The 16,290-nt window shown below is 37.0% G+C and overlaps 1 protein-coding gene across 2 annotated transcripts in view; it reads right to left on the minus strand.

Annotated features, from left to right (window-relative positions):
* Fbxl20 (F-box and leucine rich repeat protein 20) overlaps nt 1–16,290 on the minus strand; it is a 95,936-nt gene that overhangs the window by 23,057 nt on the left and 56,589 nt on the right. For both annotated transcript variants that reach the window (XM_026387048.2, XM_026387049.2), the window contains exons 3-6: nt 10,548–10,602; nt 6,831–6,905; nt 4,329–4,423; nt 2,051–2,119 (exon numbers count right to left, since the gene is read on the minus strand). In XM_026387048.2, the coding sequence (XP_026242833.1) occupies nt 2,051–2,119; nt 4,329–4,423; nt 6,831–6,905; nt 10,548–10,602 (294 nt within the window). The remainder of the gene's footprint in view (nt 1–2,050; nt 2,120–4,328; nt 4,424–6,830; nt 6,906–10,547; nt 10,603–16,290) is intronic.

Consider the following 16,290-nt stretch of genomic DNA (forward strand, 5'->3'; position numbering starts at 1 on the left):
TCAGGAGGCTAAGGTAGAAGGATGGCAATTTCTAAGCCAGCCTGACCAACTTAAAGGGACTCTACCTCAAAATAAAAAATAAAAAGGGCCTGAGATGTGAAGATGTTGCTCAGTGATAGAGTACCCCCAGGTTCAAACTCTAGTATCACACACACACACACACACACACCAGTTGATGAAATTCACTAGTAGAATCATTTAGGTCTGCGTGCTTGTTTGTTAGGACAGTTTTAAATTACTCACTGAATGTATATATTATAGGCCTATTCAGAATATGCATTTTTTTTCTTGAGCCAGTTTTGGCAAATGATGCCTTCCAGGAATTTTGTTCATTTTATCTGTATTGCCTGATTATTATTCATGATATCCTATTATAATTTTTTGGGTAATAATTTATTTATTTATTTATTTTCCTAGTCTGGAGATTAAACCCAGGTGTCCTATGCATGCGAAGTACATTCTACCAACTGAGCTATATCCCCAGCCCTTGTCTTTTTTATTTTGAGATGGGATACCACTAAGTTGCTTAGGGTCTCACTAAATTGTTGAATCTAGCCTTTAACTTGTGATATTCATGCCATGGCCTCCCCAACAGCTGGGATGACAAGCACACATCACTGTACCTTGTTCCATTTTATTAGTTTTTGGTTGAAATTTCCATTTTTCTTTTTGAAAATATGAATATTGATATATTTTGTACCAAGTTCTCTTGCCCTTTTAAAAGGTATCATTTTATACAAAGTCCTCTGCTGTTCACTTTCATTTAACAGTAGGTCTTGGAACCACACCAGAGAACTAGAGATTTTCTTCATCACTTTTATTTAACTAATCCTCTTCTGATAGACACAGGATGGTTTCCTTTTTTAGGGGAAGGAAGGGGTATCAGGGATTGAACTAAGGGGCACTCAACTACTGAGCCGCATCCTCAGCCCTATTTTGTATTTTATTTAGAGACAAGGTCTCGCTGAGTTGCTCAGAGTCTTGCTTTTGCTGAGGCTGGCTTTGAACTCTCAATCCTCCTGCCTCAGCCTCCTGAGCTGCTGGGATTACAGGTGTGAGTCACTGTGCCGGGCAGTTTCCTGTCTTTTGCTGTTATAAAAATTAGCAGTAGTGGGGTTCTAGCTCAGTGGTAAAACATCCCAGTTCTTAAAAAAAAAAAAATTAGCAGTATTCATTATTACAAACAGTAAAAATGAATAGCCTTGTACATATATATTATGGTTATAACTTATCATACAAAGGAATAGTGGGGTAAGAAGTTAGTAAACTGTTTCTCCTATTTCTCCTATTTTTTTAAAATTTTATAGTTGTAGATGGACTCCCCAGCCCACCAATAATTTTTAAGTCTTACTTTAAATATCAAAGACAGAATTTTACAACCAAGAAAGTTGCTAAATACATTTGTTGGTGTTCATTTACCCATTAAGTCCCAAGTTTTCTATTATGCAAAATTTTCAGTGAAACTGACATAGGTGCATTAAATTAGAAATAATAGATTATATAATTTATTATCATTAATAATATTAATACTAATGAATATTATAACTAATTCACTTATTACTTTTTTCAAAAGAATAGAACTCTAAAAAATACATTTGTTGGGCTGGGACTGTGGCTCAATGGTAGAGAGCTCGCCTAGCACGGGCGGGACCCAGGCTCGATTCTCAACACCACATAAAAATAAAGGCATTGTGTTGTGTCCATCTACACCTAAAAAATAAATATTATAAAAATAATTTATTTATTTCAAGGTTATCATATTCTCAACTTAAGTTTTTATTTATTTATTGAGAGAGAGAGAGAGAGAGAGAGAGAGAGAGAGAGAGAGAATTTTAACATTTATTTTTTAGTTTTCGGCGGACACAACATCTTTGGTTTTTGTACGTGGTGCTGAGGATCGAACCCGGGGCCCCATGCATGGGCCACATCCCCAGCCCTCAACTTAAGTTTTTTAGGTGTTCCATGAATGAAATGGTGGGACACCATGGGTTAGATTAATATAGCCCAGACATGAACTACGACATAACATTCTAAAACACAGAATACTTACGCGTCTGTAGTCTTTGTACACCCATTTAGATTTAATACTTCAATGTTCCTACAGTTCTGAGCAAAGGTCCTTTATGGGAAGAAAAAAAAAAGTGCCAAGTTTCAAATGAAATGGGCAAAATGCCAAACATAAAAAAATAAGATATTGTTATTAGTAATACTGGTTGCTGGTACCTGTGATACCTGTGTAATATTTGGTCTTCATCCCTTCTTCCTGGCATAGAACTCCTAAAACCCTTGTAATTTTCTGAGTAATGAGTGACAGGAACATCTTTTTTTTTTTTTTTTTTTTAAAAATGTTTTGTTTTTTTTTTTTAAAGAGAGAGTGAGAGAGGAGAGAGAGAATTTTTAATATTTATTTTTTAGTTCTCGGCGGACACAACATCTTTGTTGGTATGTGGTGCTGAGGATCGAACCCGGGTCGCACGCATGCCAGGCGAGCGCGCTACCGCTTGAGCCACATCCCCAGCCCGACAGGAACATCTTTTACTATAATATTTGGTCTTCCAACTATAACTACAATAACACAGCCTCATAAAAACCCCTAATTAATGGGGATTAGAGAACTTCTGGGTTGGTAAATCACGTGCCGGTTTATGTTTGAACTACAGGGACAGAAGTTCCTGTGCTTGGGAACCTTCTAAATCTTATCCCATGAACCTCTTCAACTGGCTGTTCATCTGTATTCTTTAAAATGGTAATAATAACTAAAGCACCTTTCTGAGTTGTATGGATCATTCTAGCAAATTACCAAACATGGAGGGGGGTCATGGTAATTCCTGATTTATAGCCCATTGATCAGAAGTACACAGCAACATGGGGCTTGCAACTTGTATCTGAAATAGAAGCAGTCCTTTGCACTAAGTCCTTGGCTGTTAGGAGCCACAGCAAAAATATTGATACAGGCACCTTTGGGTTTAGTGACTGCCAGCCAGCAATTCACATTCATATGGTAATTGGACTCATGCTGTTTACCTGGGCCAGTTTCAGGACTCAGGTTACTCATGTCACTCTTGTAATGGGAGAGTTCCCATTGGTTGGGAAAGGATGGTAGGAGGGTGTTCCGGGGGAAGTGGAGCCCCCCCCCCCTCAGGTAGAAGACACGTGGTGGACCCACTTGTTAGGGGACGCACACGGCCTCTCACAAAATAAAACTTTGTCTCAGTTTGACTGGCTTGTGTTTTTGTGCCCAACCGGGTTGCAAGATTGCAAGCCCCCGTGCACTGACAGCCCAGCAGGGAAGCGCTCAGCAGGGGTGCGGCAGGCAGTGCTCGGGGATAGCGATAGCAGCGGCAGGAACGGGGCTCAGCCAGCTCGTTCGGCCCCGGCCGAGAAGCCTGCGGCACTTGGCTTGTGGGATCTGAGCTAATTCTGGATAGTTTAGGTTTAGTATTTAACTAAATTACAATATCCAGTTGTTGTCTAGAAAAACAAAGGATTGGTTGTAGGGCAGAGGGAAAAAACCTTATACATCTACTGTCAGAGTATTGTGAATAGGAACAGTTGAGTATAATACAAAGTTGTTGGTAAGTATAAGTAAATAAGTTTTTTTTTTTTCCCCAAACCATAAATTCTTTTTTTTTTGTACTTGGGGATTGAACCCTGGGGCACTTTACCACTTAGCTAAATTTCCAGTTCTTTTTTTTTAGAGACAGGTTCTCAAGAAATTGCTGAGGTTCTTGCTATGTTGCTGGGTCTGGCTTCAAACTTAGGATCCTTCTGCCTCAGCCTCCCAAGTCTCTGGGATGATAGGCATGTCTCACTACCCCTGGCTGAACCATCAATTCTTAAACACAAGTCACCAAAGATAATTTTATCCTATCTTTAAGTACAGATTCCAAAAGGATCATTTGTGATGAGAAATCTACCATTTTAAAATCATATTTCCTATTACCTGTTATTTTTGTTTGTTTGTTTTGGTTTTGTTACCAGGGATTGAACCCAGGGACAATTAACCATGAGCCACATCCCCAACCATTTTGTACTTTTTATTTTGAGAAAGGGTCTAAATTAGTTACAGTTTCACTAAGTTGCTGAGGCTGGCTTTGAACTTATAATTCTGCTTCCTCAGCCTCCCAAGTCACTGAGATTATAAGTGTGTGTGTGTGCCTTCATCCCATTGTACCTGACATTTCTGTGCTATAAATAATATATACATGATGTATTTTCAACGTCTAGGGATTTAAAAACTACCTCAGCTTTTTCTGAGTGATATGGTGCTGTTCTTGAATCAAAGATATTAATAGCAGTTACTTTTTTTTTAACAGTTATGTTTTTACCTTAATGCATTGTCTCCTACTCCAAGACACCCACGAAGACTTAACTTTCGTAAAAAGCCCCCACATCGTTTTGAAATATTCTCCACTACTCGACCCTATAAAAAGAAACAGGTAAACAAAAAGATGACCAATCTGATTGCTTTTGAAAAGAATACATCCTCATTTTTGACAATTTATGGACAGAGAGAAAATGTTTCTACTTGTTTCAAAGACCTAATTAAGTAGGAAAATTTCAACTTCCTTTGGGAATGCTTTCCTAATTAGCCCATCTACTTAAAACATGCCTGAACTTTATATTCTTATTTATTTGTTCAATTTGTAAAATATTCTATATTGAGTCTTTTATGGCACTATATGCATGTATACTGCCCCCTTGGGTTAAATCATAGCCACTAAAGGACAACAACTACATTTATCTTTGTATACTTTCCAAAATATATACTATAGCACTCTGCATATAGCAAGACTCAAAGAACACTTAAAAGGTTGCTAAATGATTTTGTGAGCTGTGCTGCTTTAAATATCTTAACATCCATGAAGATCAAAGAATTGTGAAAAACAATTCAATATAATGTTTGTAGTTATTATTTTAAAAACATCTTGTGAAGATAATGGAAGGTTCATAAAAGGTTTTTAAAAATTCTTCAAGTGGGCCCTTAAGAATTTGTTTCTGCTGGAAATTTAAAAGAGACCGTGAGAGAGGGGGACAGGGAGAGAGAGAGGGGGGGGGGAGAGAGAGAGAGAGAGAGAGAGAGAGAGAGAGAGAGAGAGAGACTGACTATGAGTTATCTCTTATGTTCACTCTTCTGAAGAGAGAACTAAGGACTGCTTTAAATTCAGCTAAAGTAATTCAAACTCAAGTCATAATGTTTTCTATTTTAAAGATAAAAGGTTATACTAAAAGGTGAAATAGGTGGGTAGGGGATGAGCAAGAGGAGACAAAAAAAACTGCTTCTAACAAAAACAATTTAATGAATGACACTGGTTTAATTCATTTTACATTCTCCACAAAAACTATTACCTTTGATTCACCAAGGGCCAAAATGCACATCTGGAGAATAATATAGCCAGGCAAAGTGGTACATGCCTGTAATCTAGAAGCTTAGGTGGCTGATGCAGGAGGATCACAGGTTCAAAGCCAGCCTTAGCACTTAGTGAGGCCCTAAGCAACTCGACGAGACTATCTCTAAATAAAATATAAAAAAGGGCTGGGGATGTGGCTCAGTGGTTAAGTGCCCCTGGGTTCCATCCTCAGTACCAAAAAAAAAATAAAAATAAAAATAAAATAAAAATAATAATAAAAAAATATATATGTACACACAGAGATAGATAGTGTTAGTGTATATATATCTATCTATCTATCTATATAGGTTGTATATATCTATCTATATAGGTTGCTGTTAGGCATGGTGGTACACCCCTGAAATCCCAGCAGCTCGACAAGAGGATCAAAATTTCAAGGCCTGGGCTGGCACTGTGGCTCAGCAGTAGAGGGCTCGCCTCACACGGGCAGAACCTAGGTTGATCCTCAGCATCACATAAAAATAAAGGCATTGTGTTGTGTTCATCTACGCCTAAAAAATAAACATTAAAAAAAAAAGTTCAAGGCCAGCCTTAGCAGCTTAACAAGGACTTAAGCAACTTAGTGAGACCCTGTCTCAAAATAAACAATAAAAAGGGCTATGTCCCCACATAGCTCAGTGAGGAATTACCCCAGGGTTCAATCCCCATACCCCCCTCCAAAAAAATATATTTAGCTGGGTGTGTGGTGGCCTAGACCTATAATCCCAGCTACTTAGGAGGCTGGGGAAGGAGGATCACAAATCTGAGGCCAGACTGCAAAATAAAAAATAAAATATACCGGAGATATAGCTTAGCAATAGAGCATCCCTGGGTTTTATTCCAAGTACCACAAAAGTAAAATGAAAAAACAAAACAAAACAAAGAAATGCAAATACCACCCCCCAATAAGTTATAATTGTACTTGTACTTGTTCTTCAATAAACAAATACAAAAATGACTTCTTAAAACAAGCAAACACAAAATGTAAGTTCACATTTCTACTGCAAAACCAAAAAGTTTTAAGTCCTTTTCAGGACTAAAATTGTTCTAGATAATTTAGTATTACTTCAGTGAAATAATCCACTTCTTTTCTTTTTTTTTTTTTTTGAGAGAGAGAGAATTTTTAATATTTATTTATTTATTTCTTAGTTCTCTGTGGACACAACATCTTTGTTGGCATGTGGTGCTAAGGACTGAACCCGGGCCGCACGCATTCCAGGCGAGCGCGCTACAGCTTGAGCCACATCCCCAGCCCCAATCCACTTATTTTCAAAAATTCAATAAACTCTTGGGAACTTTGGAGGCTACCATGAAGTTTAGATGTACTGAAAACAATAGTTCCTCTCTTGAGGGAAAACAAGATTTATATGGCTGAGGCTATCTTGTCCCATGTTGTAATTACTTGCAAGAGAATTGGGGCCACACACCACAAAATTATACCTCAATATCTCTCTGGAAATCGAACAGGTCAATTCGTTGCCAGTTACTGCCATCCAGAGCCAGAACATTCCAGGCCTATTTTGAAGAAAAGAAATAAGCAAAATTTAAAATGAAAAAACAATATTCAAATTTACAATTCAACCAACTAATGACTGAAATAGATCAAAAAATTTCCTTAGCTTCTATCACTACTCCCAACAGAAGCTAAGGAAATTTTTTGATCCATTTTTGATCCTGGATCCATGCTTTACTCTCAAATGACATTATCTCATAAAATGAATAGGTACAGAAACTAACAGCTACAAAATATCTTAAATTAGGGAAATTGGGGAAACAGCAGGTTATGATAAACATCATAACCAGAAGGTACTTTGAAACTGCAAGATTCCAATTTCACTTTTATTTTGTGTGTGTGTGTGTGTGTGTGTTTTGCTGGGAATTGAATCCAGGGCCTTGTGCATGCAAGGCAAGCACCGTACCAACTGAGCTATATCCTCAGCCCAACCAGCCCAAGATTCCAATTTCTAATCTCAAAATGAGACAGAATTTTAGGTGATGAAGAACAAGTCTTAGCTCCATCCCTAAATTGGAAACAAGATGAGGGTGAAACCAACGGAATGGGACAGTACACCAAATGCTGCTCTGTTTAATACATATCTATTATCTATAGTATCACTTGGTTAGATATGAAACTGTGACATGGTGATTTGGGACTTGAAAATTATATATTTTTTGTATAATTCCTCTGTATTTCATGTTTTCCTCATTACCAATTTACTCAGGTAGGTTTGTAGGTTTTTCAATTAATCATCGTTCTATCCCCAACTTGATTCGGTGGTAATTTTATTTATTTTTTAAATTATTTATTCTTTTATTTTTGCAGTACTGGAGACTAAACCCAGGGGTATACTACCACTGAGCCACAACCCCAGCAATTTTTTATTTTGAGACAAGGCCTTATTAAATTGCCCAAGATGCTCTTGAACTTGTGATATTCCTGCCTTAGGCTCTTTAGTCCCTGTGATTTCAGGCATGGGCCACCTCATTCACCTTCAATGGAAAGTTTAAGATTTTCATACATCTTAAACAAGAAGAAAAGGGAGGTAAGAAAGAGAGAAATGAGTCCAGTGGGAGTTAATTTGTTGTCGCTCATTCGATATTTTCCTTTAAAAACTTTCCCTGTTAAATTTAAAAAATAAAAGTCTTGGACTGGTGGTGTAGCTCAATGGTAGAACAATTGCCCAGCATGTACAAGGCCTTAGGTTTGATCCCCAGCACTGCAAAACAAAAACAAAACAAAACAAAATAAACAAAAGTTTTAATATTAGAGTCATAAAGTTATGAGTCTTATCTTTGATAAGATTTAAAAGGGATTTAATATTGATTATACTTATAGCTATTTCTCTGAAACTTTTAAAAAAGAATTCTGGATTTACTTAGCCTTAGGATAACTGTCACATAATCAATAAGAAGAATGTCAGGGGTATGAGGGTAAGCAAGGAGTTATTATAGAAATAGCTGCAGTTTTCTCAGAAGTTTAATGTTACTTTTCTTTTAATGGCTTCATTTTTCCAGTGGCTTAAGTGGTTAGCCAGGGGAGGCAACCAATAAAACATTTAAAGGTTATATGTTTAATAAATTTTTGGGCTAAATGAATCTCTGATTGATGTGTTATTTCTTATTTCCTTCTATTATGTTCTTCAGCAAGCAGAAAACATGCATAATTCAGACTAAAATTATAAATGACAGATTCCTCTCTAGAGTCTGCACTGAAAAAAAAAAAAAACAACCTTCAAGTATAGAGAACAATGGAATATAAACTTGGTGCAGTGTGGTCCATACCTATAATTCCTGGGACTTGGGAGGCTGCGGATTAGTGCCTTGCTTTTTGCTGAGGCTGGCTTTGAACTCATGATCCTCCTGCCTCATAAGCCACTGGTATTATAGGCACAGCCATACACAATAATTTAGTGAGACCCTTAGCAGTTTGGTGAGACCCTGTCTCAAAAGGAAAAAAGGCTGAGGATGTTGTTCAGTGGCAATGTGCTCCTGGGTTCAATCCAAAGCACACACACAAAAAAGAATATGCCAAGTGTGGTGGCATATCCCTGTCAATTCTAATGACTCGGGAGGCTAAAGCAAGCGAATCACAAGTTTGAGGCCAGCCTTAGCATGACCCTTCTAAAAAAAAAAAAAGGGATGGGAATGTAGCTCAGTGGTAAAAACACCCCTGGGTTCAAAACACAGTAGGGGTGGGAAAGAAAGAAAACAATAAAACAACTACTAATATAAAATTTTCCAGATTTAATGAAAACTGACATTGTGACTTCCTTCCCTTAGAGTTAACACATATTAAGAAGGAAGAGGAACCTGCAAATGAAAACAATAACTGAAAACTCATTTAAGTCAACACTCCTTGGGTAAGGCTGTGTAACTAAACAGGTTTAGACACTGATCTGGGAATTTTGTTTCTGGGTGTTTTGTCACCTTCACAATGGAATCAGAAAGGAAAATTCATTCACTTGTAAATGGCCATGTCTAAAGGGACCACACAACTAATGGAGATAAAAATGTCAAAAGAGAAATCACTGAAGCACCATTGTGAATTTCCAAAATGGCTGACAGACATTAAGTATGGCTTTCAGGATGCAGAAATTAAAATTAGAATAAGGGGAAATTCTCTATATTAAGATTTATGTGTGGTGCTAGTAGTCTGAAGGGACATCTGGGCCCACCTACACAGATAAACATAATACTTTATGGTGCAGCCATATTACATATCAGTACCTGGCAAACAGTGGGCTCTCAGTAAATATTTGTTAAATGAATGAACAAACAAAAAGCTAGTACCTAATTTATAAAAAGATGACAACTGCAAATACTTGTTCATTTTATTACTGATCAGATAACTGCATTACAAAAGTGGTTAGAAGCAGTTCATAAAGCAATTTTTCTACATCAGAGATTATACCCTTTATATCAGTGGTAGCCAATAAGATTAGGGTATATGGCCATTTTGTCACAGCAATGTTAAGTGACAAAAATGGAGAGTCAAGTATAATGTAGAAACTGACTTTAGGAAAAGTGATTTGTTCTACAACCATTTTTTTTTTTAAATTTTATCTTTCAAGGAAAGAACATGGGGATAAAATAGCATGAGAATTTTATATGTATATGTGTTTGTATCAAATGAACAAAAAAAACCAATAAAGAAAATTTCATTAAGTTAAGCATAGCCTTTTTTTTTTTTTTGTCCCAGATATTGAATTTAGGGGCAATCAACCACTGAGCCACATCCCCAGCCCTATTTTGTATTTTATTTAGAGACAGGGTCTCACCGAGTTGCTTAGTGCCTCACTTTTGTTAAGGCTGGCTTTGAACTTGCAATCCTCCTGCCTCAGCCTCCCAAGCCACTGGGATTACAGGAATGCGCCACTGTACCCAGCAAGCATAGCCTTTTAATTTGCATGTTCAATGCCTTTTCACTTAACTACTCTGTTTATGTTATATAAATAAGATTTATAGAACAGTTAGAGGTGATATATATAGAATTCCATTATTGAATTATATGGGGAAGGTATACCATAAATGAAATAACACCCTTTCAAACATAACAACATACAAGTAACACCTAAAATAAATGGTCAGCCTACTATAGAAACTGACATCCTTAGTGTCAGAAAGTGGTCCCTCTGTAACCATGTCCATCATTCTTACCCTGGAGACCTGAGCACAGCGACACAAGGTAACAACATCCAGAAAAGAAAATATCCTAAAAAGAAAAGAGAGGGAGACAAACTTCACTGTATGATAATTTCTCTTAATTTTAGCCTTTTAATAACTACACACACATATAACACTCACACACACATACACACACGCAGTTCTTTCAAGAAAAAAAAAAAAGATTTGAGCAATCAAAGAATAAAACATAGTAGAAGAAAGTCATCTTTTAGCAGGGTGTGGTAGCACATGACTGTAATCCCATTGTCTTGGGAGGCTAAGTAGGAGGATTACAAATCTGGAGCCTCAGGTATTTAGTGAGACTCTGTCTCAAACAAATAAGTAAATAAATAAAAAGGACTGAGGCTTAGTGATAAAGCACCCCTGAGTTCACTCCCCAGAACAACAACAACACAAAAGGTAATCGTTTACTTAACAATGTACATAAATGCTATACAAGTTCAATTATATCAAGGGATGATAAATGATTTCTAACTGATATAGACATTTGAAGTGTTACAAAATGGAGGTCAGGAAGCATTAATTTGGAGAAGAGAGGCTAGTTTCTGTCATAGTTACCTGAAGTGTAAAAAGCTCCCTAGGATAGCTTTAAAAAATGAAATTTTGTTGCTTAGGGATCAGAGGCTATCAGTTATATTGTGGAACTTGTGATATGCTGAGTTAATAATTACATTAGAAAGAAAGTCATCTGCATTTTGTAAATATGTTCAGTCTTTAAAAAAAATTGTGTGCTGAGTGTGGTGGCACATGCCTATAATCCCAGTGACTTGGGAGGCTGAGGCAGGAGGATCACAAGTTCAAAGCCATCCTCAGCAACTTAGGTAGCTCTAAACAACTTGGTGAGACCCAGTCTCAAACAATAAAAAGGGCTAGAAATGTGGCTCAGTCATTAAGTGCCCTTGTTCAAACCTAGTACCAAAAAAGAGCAACAACAACAAAAAACTGTGAGCACACATATGAAACTGTAGCTCAGTGGCATGAAGTTCCTGTTCACATGGTTAAGACCAATATCCCCACTAATCATCTCCAAAGGTTTTTCCACTTTCCCAAACTGAAACCTATACCAAAATATCAGTAACTTCCCAATACCTCTCTTTCCCAGTCTTTGACAACCAGCATTCTACCTTCTGTCTCTGTGAAGATGACTGTTCTTGGTACTTAACATTTATCATTTGTGTCTTGCTTATTTTACTTAGCATTATGTCTTTGAGATTCATACATATTGTAGCAGGTTTAAGAATTTACTTCCATTTTAGAGTTGAATACTATTCTACCATATTCCACATTTTCTGTATCTATTGCCAGACACTTGGTTTGCTTTCACCTTTTGGCTACTGTGAATTATGGTTCCATAAAAGGGGGCTGGGGCTGTAGCTCAGTAGCAGAGCACTTGCCTAGCATATGTGAGGCACTGGGTTCAATCCTTAGCACCACATAAAAATAAACAAAACAAAGCTGTTTTGTCGATCTACAACTACAAAAAAAATAATAATAAAATAAAAAAAACATGAGTGTACAGATACCTGTTTAGTCCCTGTTTTTAATACTTTGGGGTATACATCCAGAAGTAGAACTTCTGTTATCATTTATCAATTCTGTTTAGTTTTTTTTTTTTTGAGGAACCATTGGGCTATTTTACACAGAAGTTGCATCATTTTAAATTCTGATCAGCAGCATATAAATGATCTTAATTTTCCCACATATTTGTCAATACAATTTTTAAAAAACAGTATCACAAATGGGTTTGAACACGGAAATGGTATCTCACTATGTTTTTTTATTTGTACTTTTCTAATGATTAGTAATTTTGAGACCATTTTCATGTTCTTCTTGGCCATTTATATATCTGCTTTGGAGAACTACCCACCCCCCCTTTATTTTTCTGTATTAGGAACTGAACCCAGGGGTTCTTCACCAGCTACATCCCTAGTTGTTTTTATTTTGCTTTTTTGTATCTTGAGATAGGATCCTGCTAAGTTGCTAAGCTTAGCCTTAAATTTGTAACTCTCCTGCGTTAGCCTCCCAAGTCACTGGTGTTATAGGGATATACCATGTCTGGTGAGTCATTTACCCATTTTTAAATCAGGCTTTGTTGTTGTATTATAAAGTTCTTTATGGATTCTAGACAGTGATCCCTTATCATAAATATGACTTGCAAATATTTTCACTGCTGAATTCTATTCTTTAATGTACAAAATTTTTAAAATAATACATAATTTAATAATTCTATTCTTTAACGTTCAAAATTTTTATAATTATTATGCAATCCAGTTTATCTACTTTTTTCTATTGTTTTATGAGTTTGGGTGTCATATCTGAGAAATCATTGGCAAGTCCAATTATCAGGAAGCTTTCCCCCCTCTGTTTTCTTCTAAGAATTTTTTTTGGGGGGGTACTGGGATTGAACACAGGAATACTTTGCCACTGAGCTAAATTCCTAGTCCATTTATTTATTTTGAGACAAAGTCTCACTACATTGTTGAAGAGTCTGGCCAAGTTGTTCAGGATGGCCTTGAACCTGTGATCCTCCTATCTCAGCTTCAAGTCCCCGGATTACAGGTATGCCCAGTTTTCTTTTATAACTTTAGCTCTTATGTTTAGGTCTGTGATCCATTGAGTTGGTATTGTATATGGAGTAAGGTAGTTCAACTCTATCTCCTCGCACACTTTTGGTGGTTCTGGGGATCAAACCCAGAGCCTTGAGCATGCTAAAACACGCAGTCTACCACTAAGCTACATCTCCAACCCAACTCATTCTTTTGTTACAGGGATACAAAGTTTTCCCAACATCATTTGTGTTCCTCACTAAATGGTTTTGGCACCTTTGTCAAAAATCATCTGATGGGGCTATGGTTGTAGCTCAGTGGGGGGAGCGCTTGCCAAGCACATGTGAGGCACTGGATTTGATATTGAGCAATATGTAGAGAGTGTGCCTTCTCTAAGGAGGACCGAATGTATATAGAGAGGGGGAAAAAAAGGAGGGCTATGAGTTTCATGTATTCATTCAGAATATATTTCAATGGGCATTGTTTTAGGTCCCTGCAGTTAAGCAGCTTGTGGTCTAGGAGCTATTGGTAGACACAAAGCAAGTAAAAAAAATGTGAAAAAATTTTAGGAAGTTAATGACTACAATAAAGATAGCAAAGTAAAAATGACGAGTGGTCAGGGAACGCCTTTTCTAGGAGTACATATTTGATTTTAGACCTCAATAATAGAAGGAACCAGAACTGTCAAAATCTAAGAAAAAGAACATTCACATAAAGAAACAGTGAGTGTGTGATGAAAGATTAAAAGAAGCAGTGAAGATGTAGTATAGTAGTAGAACCATAGCCCTTTAATGAGTTATTATATATCAGGTATTATTTTAAGTCCTTACAAGATAGGTACTACTATCATTCCCATTTATAGATAAGGATATTGAGCAAAGTTTAGAGTTAGATAGGGCCAGACTAAAAAGGCTTTATGGCCATAATGAACTGTTTAGATTATATTCCAAGTCTAAGGGAAGCCAAAGGTGGGTTTTAGGTCAGTGAGGGATATTATCTAATTTATATTAGGAAAAGATCATTATACAATGGGTCTGGTGGCACCTATTTGTAATCTCAGCTACTCGGAAGGCTGAAGCAGGAGGATTCCAAGTTTGAGGCTAGCTAGGGCAACTAAGCAAGATCATTTCAAAATTTAAAAAATGGATAGCAATGTAACTCAGTGGTGGAGTAATTGCTTAGCACGCATGAGGCCTTGGGTTTGATCCCTGGTACCACAAAAGACATGAACAAACATCAGTATAGCTGCTATGGGAAGATCAGACTGTCAGGGCACAAGAGTGGCACCAAGCCTATCAGTTAAGAGAACACCACTACTGGGCTGGAGATGTGGCTCTAGTGGTAGCGTGCTTGCCTGGCATTCGTGGGGCGCTGGGTTTGATCCTCAGTACCACATAAAAATAAAATAAAGATGTTCTGTCCACCGAAAACTAAATAAATAAATAAATAAATATTTAAACAAAAAGAGAGAGAACATCACTACCGTCTAGGTAATGGAGGCTTAGACCACGTCTGCTACCAAGGAGATATAGAAAACAGGGTAGAACTTGTAATGGACTGGATGAGAGTGTTCGAGAATACATTTCTGGTACCAGGACTTGGGTAATTAGGTAGTTAGGTACCATTGATTAAAATGTGGAACACTGAAACTATGTTATGGCTTAATCAAAAGTTTTTGTTTTGGATATGTAACATGTGAGTACAGATACCAAGAAAATAATTGGATCTAGTAAGACCTTCAACTTTTCCTTACAGCTGCTATAATATTTATCTTTTTCTTTACCTGTTTTATATTAATTACTTTTGCTTTTATTATATTTTGCTTTTTAAACCATTTCTGTTTTCCACTCTTTTTTCACTTCATTATTCCTGTCTTACCTGGCTTATTTCCTTTTTACCCTTTTCAGTTTCTAAATGGCAGGTAAACCCAAAAAAGGAAAAGTTGGGTACCTTTCTTGTTCCCTCAAAGCAGACTTGGTTTCATTCTGACGACTCTTAATAAAGCAAATTAACCATATTTTAAAATTCTGATAATATTAAAATACTACCCACTCTACTTCCAAATAAAAATACTGTATGTACTCTCAATCTGTGTACCTCAATAAAATAATATATACTGTTTACCTTATAACAAATCTACCTAATACAACAAATATTGTTTCATTACTGAAATGCTTCTTTATCCTGTCATCCACTATTCAGTATCTTTGTATGGAGTTTAATAACCTAAATATTCTTATGTTTACCCTGAGTAATATTACATGGGGATAACATACATGGAGCCAAGGTGAGAGGCTTTACAAGTATTCATCTTCTCTAATAATCTTTCAATAGAAAGGTTCTCCGCAAAAGACAGCAAAAACAACATACATGAAACATCAAGCTGGTGGTCAAGTGTGTGCAGACTTAGGAGACTTCACATTTTAGTCAGCTTTCATGTCCCCCACCCTCTCTACCAAAGATTTAACCTAGGAGCACTTAACTGCTGAGTCAAATCTCCAGCCCTTGTTCATTATATTATTTAGGATCTCACTGAGTTAGTCAGTGCCTTGCTAAGTTGCTGAGGCTGGCCTTGAACTTTCGATCCTCCTGTTTCAGTCTCCCAAGTCTCTGAGATTACAGGTGTGTGCCACCATGCCCAGATAGGTTACAGTTCTCTTAATCTAATAATTTCATCTCTGAATATTCCTGCATTAAGAGTTTTTTGGGGGACACTTCATATCCACACCATAATACCCCACGGAGCACAACATCTCAACAATCACAATTGTGTTACTAGAACATACTAAATGAACTAGGCCAGGTGGCTCATGCCTGTAATACCAGCTACTTGGGCAGCTGAGACAGGAGGATTTGAGACAGAAGGATTGCCAAGTTCAAGGCCAGCTTATTTCAAAAATAAATAAATTCATGTATACATACATAAATACATAAATGGGGCTGTCACCCACTATTTAGGATATAGTTCAGTGGTAGAGTGCCTCTGGGTCCAATCCCCAGTACCCCCCCCCCCCCACACACAAAAGGGGTTCTAAATGTGAAGATTCCAGAGTTAGCTTTTCACCTTGACTTGGACATTACAGAATTTTTTTTTTAAAGAGGACAAACATAATCACTGTGCTCCTCTATACAAGTAATAAAAGCTAAGTCCTTCTAGTCCTAATTTGCCT

This window comes from Urocitellus parryii, chromosome 7 (genome assembly GCF_045843805.1).
Source record: "Urocitellus parryii isolate mUroPar1 chromosome 7, mUroPar1.hap1, whole genome shotgun sequence".
Lineage (NCBI taxonomy): Eukaryota > Metazoa > Chordata > Mammalia > Rodentia > Sciuridae > Urocitellus > Urocitellus parryii.